Source organism: Nematolebias whitei, chromosome 15 (assembly GCF_014905685.2).
Source record: "Nematolebias whitei isolate Nwh7 chromosome 15, NemWhi1, whole genome shotgun sequence".
Taxonomy (NCBI): domain Eukaryota; kingdom Metazoa; phylum Chordata; class Actinopteri; order Cyprinodontiformes; family Rivulidae; genus Nematolebias; species Nematolebias whitei.
The window spans coordinates 33,679,714-33,690,615 of NC_056512.1; the positions used below are offsets into that span (position 1 = coordinate 33,679,714).

The 10,902-nt window shown below is 36.7% G+C and overlaps 1 protein-coding gene and 1 gene segment (V, D, J or C); both read left to right on the top strand.

Annotated features, from left to right (window-relative positions):
- The first annotated feature begins 3 nt into the window (after positions 1 to 3).
- LOC119421175 lies at positions 4 to 1,453 on the top strand. The segment is given in 2 exon segments: positions 4 to 64; positions 1,131 to 1,453. Coding segments are annotated over 2 exon segments (384 nt in total).
- A 9,189-nt stretch (positions 1,454 to 10,642) lies between these two features.
- The window catches only part of aatka (apoptosis-associated tyrosine kinase a), a 37,577-nt gene continuing 37,317 nt past the window's right edge, over positions 10,643 to 10,902 (top strand). Inside the window, exon 1 of the mRNA XM_037689031.1 lies at positions 10,643 to 10,740. Within this exon, the coding sequence (XP_037544959.1) occupies positions 10,659 to 10,740 (82 nt within the window). The 5' untranslated portion in view covers positions 10,643 to 10,658. The remainder of the gene's footprint in view (positions 10,741 to 10,902) is intronic.

Here is a 10,902-nt window from a genome sequence, read left to right on the forward strand (position 1 = left end):
AAGATGTTGACAGTGAAAGTTGGTGTGAACAGGATGTTTCAGTTCCTCTCCCTCATCAGAGACAGTCAGGAGGTTTTTGTACAGCCATGTGTACAAACTGAACCACTGTGGTATTCGGACAGGGGACCAAGCTGTCTGTGACAGGTAAGATGTTTTTTTAACTCATCACACAACAAGTTATAATCTCTATTAAATTTATTAGTTCATTTCTGCATCTAATTTTCTGTCCTCTGGTGTTTTCAGCTGTTTAGATGAATGTTTTGTTTCTAAATCAGTTGTTCTGTAAATGATGAACAGTTGATTTGATGTCAGATCATGTTTAAAACATTTGATAATTCATGTTTTTTAATGTCTCATCTTCATCACCAGTCTGTGGCTGACAGCAAAAACTGGATCCTTTTAGAATAAAACATTTATGTGTGTTTAAAACTTACTGCTTCTTTATGTTTGCAACAAACTCAGTTGTTTACTTTTGTAACTAAGTTTGATAATATAAAAACATTTAGAATTAATTTGCCCATTATGTAATTATTTACAATACAAAATCAACAATCTGAACAATTTAGTATTTTATTAATTTAGTTAGTACAAAACAAAATCCACACATGTTGAAGTTTAACTGTCAATTTGTGCTTTTAATCAAATTAATTAAATCAAGCATCATAAAAACGCAGACATTATTTTTCTGATATATTTGAAATCAGGAGCAGAAATGAAAAATGTTAAGATGATTATAGATTTACTTGTATTTTGAACCACATGAGGAATATTGATTGACTCTAATTTAATTCTGTACTTTCTAAATAAGTTTATTTTAAACGTGTTTCCATATAATCAGTTTTATTCATTCAATAGTTTTAATGATTTCAATTTTAATGGATGTAAAACAAGCAGCATAATAAACTGTACATTAAACACAACCTGGACATTTTCCACTAATTTAAAACTAAAGAGAGAAATTATTGTATTCACATGGAGATGTGATGGATTTTTGATCTTGCTGTAGATTTTGATCCACATTAAAATAATTCATATAGTTAAGTTTTTCCTCTCAAACTGTCAGACTTTATGTTTTGAAATGTTTTCAGTTTTGTGTCTCTTCATTTTAATCTTGTCTTCTGTCGTCTCAGGCTCCAGCCTCCCTCCTCCTGTCCTGACAGTCTTCCCTCCGTCCAGTTCTGAGCTCCGCTCCAACAAAGCCTCTCTGGTCTGTCTGTCCAGTCAGTCTGTGCCTTTTGCACATGTGAGCTGGTTGGTTGATGGGAGTCCAGTGAGCACTGGGGTCTCTACCAGCACCGCTGTCCAGAGACCAGACCAGATGTTCCACATCAGCAGCTCTCTGTCCATCCAGACCTCAGACTGGAACATGAATAAGGTTTACACCTGTAAAGTGTCTGTGGACTCCCAGTCTGAGGAGAAAACCATCAACAAGTCAGGATGTGCTGAAGAATAACCAGAGCAGGAGCACCACTTCACATCTGATGCTTTTCTGTCTGCACAATTTGATATCTACAAAAAAAAAAAATAAAAAAAAAATGCATTTGCTTGAAGTCTGTCTTATACTCATTCTTTATGCATAATAAAGGAAAATCTATTGCAACAAAAGCAACATTTTAAGTGTTTGTGCTCTTTTAATTTTTTAGTGACATAGCAGAAGTTGCAAAACATCTTTTTTTATCTTACATATTAAAAATATGATTTTCTCTGTAATTATTGAAGATAAGAAATATATCCTGATGCATGCTCAATAATCCAGGTAGGAAAATCTAAAAAAGTTAAGTCAGTTCTGGATGGAGTCAATGTTTTATTAAAATTATTATATAAATTTTCTATTATTATTATTAATCTGTCCAAAGGACCTGACTTAACTTTTTTAGAAGAAAGATTTAGAACAATCCACAATGAGATAAGACGCATTAATAAATGTGCATATCTAAAAACAAAAGCAGTTGAGGTAAAATTAATAATCAATTATTAATATCCAGCATGTGAGAAAAATCAGCTCAAATGAGCAACATCTGACTTTGATCCACCTTCAACAATCAGTGAAGCATCACTTCTCTCCTCTTTCACAGGAAACACCTGCAGGTCTGCACTTCATGTCTCTTCTAACATGCAAACACTGAGGTCCAGGGGAACTTTCTGTGACGAATATAGATTTAAAATGTATTTAAATGTTTATCAAGAGCAAATTTATCTGAAAGTGCAAAACAGAACTTTATAAGTTCCACGTGTTTAAACCAAAATTAAGAGGAAAAAGCAAATGCAACATGCAGAAATGAACTGAAAGCTAATTTTATTTTACAAACACTGATCACATTTTATTGCTCTATGATGACTTTATGCAAAATGTGGATTCATTGCAGAAACTGAACAGCAGATGTATAAAACTTTAACCTACAGAAGTTTAAATCTGTCACACTGATTTATTAAAGGGTTAAAAGATCAAAGTGTTTCAGGTTCCACAGAGAGGTGAACACTGAACACTTCATTTCCATGAAGGTCTAAATGTTGGGGGGGGTCTGCAGGTGCATCCTGTGAAACAGAGAGGAGGTGATGCTTCGCTGGCACAGGAGGAACATTCAGTTTCAGCTTGAATCATTTCTGAACACAAAAGTGGTGAAACAGAACAAAGCAGGATTTGTAGGATTTACATGTGAAGAATTGGAGGGAACTCATTTTTTGCTCCATTTACTTACAAATATAAAATTTTACATATTTTTCTTTGTTGAATAAGAGGAAAAATGGCACTAATTAGTGTTTTTGTGCAGAAAAGTTACCTAAATCAAAATGACACCAGTTTATAAACTCCTTCAAATGATCAAGTAACTCAAGGGCTAAAATTTAATAAATAGATAAAAATAAATGAATAAAACACTCAATCTCATTCATTATGAAATAAAGAAAGTTCCAACATATTTTAATGTTTATTCTGTTCAACAGACCTGCAGCAGATGAGAAGCAGTTAAAAACATAAAAACTTTAACTGTATTATTTCAAAACATTTTCTAGCATCTTAACTCTAAACGAAAAAGCAGAAAAAGCATCAGATGTGAAGTGGTGCTCCTGCTCTTGTTATTCTTCAGCACATCAAAAAACCAACAAAGTCCATGCTCGATAATCCAGGTATACAATCCAACAATTTTTAGTCGGTCATCTGGACAGTTTCTTTTTTTTTGCTGAAACGTTTCACCTTCCATCCAGAAGGCTTCATCAATCAAGGAAACACACAACAAAAAAAATATTCTTCCCCCAAACAGCTTACTCCAAGGAAGGGGAAACGTTTCAGCAAAAAAAGAAACTGTCCAGATGACATGACTGAAAATTGTTGGATTGTATACCTGGATTATTGAGCATGGACTTTTCTGGTTTTGAACCAGTTTGACATGATTATCGATGAGGAAGAGGACTGGCATCGGAGGAGGGGGCGTGCCAAAGATACCATCTTAGCACCAACATAACTGGTTTGTTCCACTTTGGAGTAAGCTGTTGGGGGAAGAATCAGTCCAAATCCAGGCCTAGAGGGTAGGTGTCCTGAAAGTTTTAGGTGTTCATGTGTTGCATAAAGAGTGGAAAAGTGAAGGGTGGCGGGCCAGTAATCACTTAGATGTAGGTCATGTAGTTATTCGTATCACTGAGCGTGACCACAGCAACAGTCTTTCCTGGTTTGATCCTCAAACTCTCTGATGGACAGTCACAGATGCTAGCTGGCGTCTCCACAGGTACAAGTAGTGCTAAAGAAATTAACACGTTTAACATATGAATTCAATTAAACTGTATCAAAATGCTGTAACGTGCTATGTAGAACCAGCTAAGCCATAAATTAAAAACAAGTTAACAATCGGGGAAAAAAGGCTCAGAAACAGTAAAAACAATGAGCTTAGTTTAAACCTTGAACTTACCATCGTGGCAAAAAGTTTTATTTAAAACGTAGGTAGTTGGAGGCAATGGCTTGAAGAATCCAGCTGTCATGGCATCTCTGTTGTGAAGGACGTGTCTGGTGTGGATCATCACGTCACATTTGTCACAAAAGAAGGGGCCATGGTGTTCACCAGACGGGGTCTTTCTGCCTTCCAACTCTCTGAATAGAGGCTTTTGCTTGGTTTCCAGTTTGTGGAAGACAGAGGAACTTTTGGTGGTGATGGCTCATTAAGGTCGCCTGCAGCAGCATTCAGCGAGCTCTTTTAAAAGAATAAGAACAGCTTTTTTTTACAGTTTATTTAAGTATAGCATACAAAAGATACTTAGAAGAGCTAAAAATATGATCTACTAAAGACATATTACCAATGGTCTCTGGAGTCAAGACCACCTCATGCTGCATGTTATTAGAGGGACGGCTGGTCTTCTAAATGTGGCCAGCTATGGAAAAATAAAATATATATATATATATATATGTATATATACAAGCAAGGAGTATATTTAAAACATTACTTAAATCCACATTTATAGCATATGTCCAATTCCCATTCACTACCTGTAATTGCCCTATCACATTCCCTTATCTTAAGATTCAAATTCAAAGTAGAAACAAAAAATTCAAGTGATTTAAACTGTCAGATATATGAAGTAAACAACATGTTTGTTTGTAACCTTTTTTGTTTAAGGTAAGTCTTTAACAGCACGTCCATCAACTGCTGGAAATGCATTCATTCTGTTTCAACTACATTCTACTGCACGACCAAACAATAAAACTCCTCATTTATGTTGAATTACTAACCTGTACCATGTTGCAGAGTTATTTCTATTCATACTCTTATAGTGCAATTAAAGATAAATTTGTGTTTGGGAAAGTAATAAAGCCTCTTTCATAAATGCTGGATGGTTTTGAAAAGCAGTTAAATATCAAGTGGGTGTAACAGCTAACACAATAAATTAATTACTTAGAAAACATATACTTTGCCAAAATATCAAATATTGAATACATTAATTTAATGATATGGGCCAAAATAATCAACGTCAGTCAGTGATCATGTTTAAAAAAAAAGTACTGACTCTTCTCATGTGATTGATTTCTGATTGATCTCGGCCTTGCAAAGATTTCGTTTCCATCTTTGTCCCTTTTTCTCCACCTGACTGTGGGTTCAGGTTTCTTCACAGGTACTTGATCTTCATGTGACTTGAGCTCAGCAATCAAGTCATCCAGTGGCGTTCTTTAATTTCTGCTCAGTTAGAAAATCATCCAGGAACTTTATAGGCTCTAGGATATTTGAGTCGCTCGTGGTGATGGACAGACAAAAAAACAAACAAACAGAACTATCCACAAATGACCAAACAGAGGCCGAGACGCAGAGAGAGCAAGAGACAAATTACGGACACAAGGGTGACAGATAGATATGACAGACGTGGCTCTTAAAAGTGCCTTAGTGGGAGTTTTAGAAAAGTGGAAATAAATTGGTGCAATGATCTGATCAATGAAGAAGAACCTGTTGAGGAAAAAAAAAGTGTTTAGATTTCTGAAGCTCTTCCTCTGTCTTGCCACAGTAAAAAGACAACATAGACAGAGAATCATAACCCTAACATAGACAGGTCCGGAGGACTTTGACTGTGCTGTACGTCGTTGTCGCTGTGTCCTTGTACGGTACATACAAACTATACAATCAAATCACAGCGATACGAGTACATCCAGTCATTCAGCTGAAAACTGCCAAAGCTTTGATTTAAATGCAATTCAACAAACTAGCTATAATCAGTGTGTCCAGACTGGGCTCAGAAACGAAACCTGGGTGGACTTTGATGAATAGACAGGCTGGGTGTGTTCACCGTGTTCACTTCATTCTGCACTCTGTGCGTGTTCACTTTTCCATAGTTTTATGTTTTATACTTTATTCACATCATATCTATTTGTGTGTGTGTTATAAACTGTTCACACATATTTATCACATAGAGGGAAAAACTTGTTTTCATACAGCACTGAGCAGGAAGGAGGGGCCGAATTGTCTGTAGACAGGGAACAAAGAAAAGTTACTTTCGAGACTGGTACCGAAATCCAGTTCAAACTCGTTTTTCCTTGAAAGATAAGAAATATGACTGCGTGGTTGCCAAGGTAACCTTAGATTGACTAGATGGTCAGCCAATAGAAGATCCCCCTCCAGGAGGGAGGCGGGTTCATGAAGTGCTTATATTATCCTAAAACAGGAAGTAGCGTCAGACAATCTTAAGCAGAGTGAATTCTCAGTTGAAGTACGCTTCTATTGTCTCCTGAAATGCATTTCAGTACTTTGTTTTTGTAATACTTTAACTGCGGTGTGTATTAAAACTCTCTTAAACTAAGGTGAAGTCTCCTGGTGTACCTGCCCGATCCAAACCGACCCCGAGTAAAGGTGTTCATACCTTTGCAACAACTTTATGGATCATGGGCCCAGCCTTGGAACACTGATGCTTATAGCAACCCTCAGACTTTACTAAGTGGCAGCAACAAGCCTGAGTATAAAAACTTCTGAGACTACCATGGCTAGTTAAATGTATTAGCTACAGTTGAATCTGATTAGCTCTAAGCGGCTACTTTAGCTAGCTTCCCGCACATTTTTTGCGCCAAAAAAAGGTTAAAAACATGTCTAAATGTCTTCAGCCATTCGCTGTGGCACAGTCTTGCTACTAATAACTCCTAAAACCACCATCAGCAACTATGTAAACTAACAATTTTGTTGTTTTTTTTGTTTTGGTTTTTTATAGTGTAAAAACATTTTGACTGATTTGAACTCACCGCGTGCAATCTGTCGCTTTCAATGTCACTTCTTCATGGCTTTTTGTGCGGGTGGGTCCTTCCATTCTTTTTTGTTGTTGTTGTTGTTGTTTTAATTAAACACATTTAAAATTTGTACAAAACTATTTCACATGTAATCATAAAAGAAAATCCATCCCTATCCTTCTTAAACGTTTTTATTAAACTTCTTATTATTATTATTAATTGATCACAAACAACTTCGGAGGTGCATACCGCCACCGTACAGGAGTGTGTAATCGCATAGCCTCCACCTACAACAATCGTTTTAATTTTATATTGTATATTGCATCGTGTAGAATAATGCGTTATTTCCAATCATGGTGTTACGAAGACATCAGTGAAGCTGATTTAATGCTATCATATTAAAATATTAATGTCTCTGTGGTTATAAAATAAGCAGAATTAAGGGCTCGACTATCCAAACCAGAAGATAAAATCACAGCATGTACCCAGAGAACCAGAGGACCACATTTTTTAAAGCTGAAGTAAAATTAACAAAATGGTTAAAAACATACAGATACATAAGCTATGCACGGATTGTAGCACTTTCTATATGCCTTTCAAAAAAATGAGATCAGACTCCTCTTTGTTCCAGGTTCCAACGTTTAGGGAGCTCTGTAAACCTTGGGCCTTGGGCGGCTGTGGCTGAGTGGTTAGAGCAGTCATCCTCCAATGTGAGGGTTGGGGGCTCGATTCCACCAGTAGTCACATGCCGAAGTGTCCCTGGGCAAGACACCGAACCCCTCATTGCCTCCAATGTGTGTTCTATCGGTGTATGAACGTGATCCAAAGTGCTTAATCTCTACAGATTCACATTAGCTTGTAAAGATCTAGTAGAGTGCTGAATGAATGGATAAATGAGGGCACAAATTATGTTGTAAAGTGCTTTGAGTATCTTGATAAAATAGAAAGGTGCTATAGAAGTGCAGTCCATTTACCATTTATAACATTCAATGAGAGCACCCTGCACGTCAATGAATGACAAGAAGGGGCTACCTGATGCGTCAACAATGTGACTCAGAGGGAACCTGACCAGGCGTCCATATTTGACGGGAGTGAGAATATGTCACGTTACAAATATAATGTGTGAAATTTAAATTTTACATTAAGGAATATTTTTTATAGTAAATATCTAATTTTGTTCTCCAACAACCATTAAGCATGGGCTTTATTTAATCAGAAAGAAAAAGACCAAATTACATCAGGATTTATTTTACACATCGCCAGAGGTCACATTTTATCAAACAGTATCATTTGAGTAACTGACAGACTGCAGTTTAGGAAAGTTAGATGATGATTTGGTTGCTGCACTTTGTGTTTTTGTGCATCCATGTGTGCAGTTTCCTTCTTAAACCGGCAGTGATCCAATGCTGCTCTCTAGTGTAGCAGATAAATGATGCTATACTGTGTGTATATTTTTTTATCCAAATGTAGCCATAAACATGATCAGTTGTGGTTTTTCTTTCACTAAAACATATAAATAAATCATCTTAGAACTTACATACACTGTCTGGCCCAAAAATTGTTGCCACCTGGATTTAACTAAGCAAATAGGTACGAGCCTCCTACTGAATAATTACTGCACGAGTGACTGGCAACAAGTTATTTAACCCCAACTGGTGCAATGAGTTGCTTCTCATTTCTTAAACAACAATGTCGAAAGACACATTGCGTGGTCGTGGAAAAGATGTCAGTCTGTTTGAGAAGGGTCAAATCACTGGCGCGCATCAAGCAGAGAAAACATCTAAGAATATTGCAGAAACTACTAAAATTGGGTTAAGAACTGTCCAACACATTATTAAAACCTGGAACGATAGTGGGGACCCATCTTCTTTGAGGAAGAAATGTGGCTGGAAAAAAATCCTGAATGATCGTGATCGGCGATCACTTAAACATTTGGTGAAATCAAATTGAAGATAAACAACAGTAGCACTCCAGGCTGTGTTTAATAGTGAAAGTAAGAGCATTTCCACACACACAATGAGAAGGGAACTCAAGGGATTGGGGCTGAACAGCTGTGCAGCCTTAAGAAAACCACTAATCAGTGAGGCTAACTAGAAAAAAAGGCTTCAGTTTGCTAGAGAGCATAAAGATTGGACTCTGGAGCAATGGAAGAAGGTCATGTGATCTGAGTCCAGATTGACCCTGTTCCAGAGTGATGGGCGCATCAGGGTAAGAAGAGAGGCAGGTGAAGTGATGCACCCATCATGCCTAGTGCCTGGTCATCAATGCACGATTTTGGTGAAAAAAAATACGAAACACTGGATGGAAATAGTTCTTGTGACATTGAAGAAGCTTATCGAAACAATGTTGCAGTGAATGCTGCTGTAATTAAAGCTAAAGACGTTCCAATGAAATGTTTTTTTTTTGGGTGGCTACTTTTTTGGGGGGGGGTGGGGGGGGGGTGGGACAGACAGTGTATAATCCAATTTAAAATCCCTGATGCATGCTCAAAATTGTTTGAAACTTTAAAGCACAAAGAATTTTATTAACTGTTTACTGTGAAAATGGAAATGAGCTTCAAAGCATTTCAGTTGGTTTTGATCTGAAATGATCAGTTGTCTTTGCTTTAAAGCTAAAAATAAAAATAAAACACTTATAAGTCTCTGTCATATTGTTTGTGGACACTTGGTTGTGCAAAAGAGCAACCAGGGAACGAATAGAGGATTAAACATCCAGGAAATGATGTGAAAAAAAAGTGTTTGTAGATGTTATTTTAAATTATTATTTTTTTTTGCATTCTTTGGAGAAGTAAATATTTGAACCTGTTGGATAAGGCGCAGAAAAAAATGAAATAACACTCCACTGAAATGCATGTTTGAACTATTTACTTTAAAAAAAAAAAATCAAAATATTATGCATACAAGGCTTTTTTTTTGTCTAAAATGTTACATTTTAAGTTTGGGATTAAATATGTTAAACTGATGAATAAATGAATGTCAGCAAGCTGCTTATTTTCTGAAAGCGACACAATTTTAAACTAATTAAAAAATATATTTAAAGTGAAATTGTGTTTGTGAGATTTCTCAAACATTTGCTGAAAACTCATCACATGCGTTATTGTATACTTGTTTATTTTTATTTGTTTATTTTTATCAACAAGCTGTTAAACTTTTCCATCAAAATACCTTTAGCTGTCATGCACGTGAGTGCTCTGATAATGCTAATAATAATGCATATATGAATAATATTTATGATAATCTCATAATGCATATATTAAAAAATCAAAACAGTCCAACAGAAAATATAGTTTGTTTAAATTTGAACAATTACTATAAATTTATTAATTTCTTTATTGTTTTGTAACCAATTGAAAACATCTATTAGCAGCTGGTCGCTTTTGTTTTATTCTGAAAGGTGTAACCGGAAGCACTTCTTTTCACAACAGCCACACTTCATAATGAGGTCCACCAAAGATCAGAACTGAAGCTGAAACCCAAACATGAAGCGTGAACCATCAGATCTGTGAAACCTGTCGGAAAGTGGCACGAGACGTCTGGTTTGGGTCGACATGAGGACAGAGCTTTATTCTGAAAGAATCCAAAACAGGAAGTGAGCAAATGTTTGGACCAGTCAAGATTTTAATCCATAAAATTGGTCCAAAAAGAAAACGGATTGCTCCACCTGGTGAGCTGAAAGAGGACGGCGCGTTGCGGGTTGTGTTCTCCTGCAAATAAATAAAGAAATGTAGGGGGGAAATAAAATGACAACCGCTGTCAACATCTGTCTGCAAAACGTGTTCGAGCTGAAGGTGAAGCAGGATTGTCGCGCGCGGCTCTGTCAAGGTGCGATGGGAGAAAATGCGCATTAGAATTTCTCCTTCAGGTCAACTGGATCTCAGCAGCACCTGAGTCGGGACTGGGTTTCCCTCCCCCGGTTTTTATTTGTCCCTCTGCTTCGTGGACTTGTGCTGTGCAGCGCAGTGAGGAGGAGGATGGTCTTTGCCCTTCATCTGGTTGTCATGTCTTCGGCGTTTTTCAACCCCAGCTTCGCCTTCAGCTCCCACTTTGACACAGGTAAGAGTCAAACTGGGAGGAAATGAAGGAGGGCTGCTTGTGTTTTACTCATTTTATTCCCCTTAAATCTGCAGGCTGATGCAGCTTTCTTATGCCTTTAATTTTCTTACCTTGTTTATTATTATTATTATTATTATTATTATTATTATTATTATTATTATT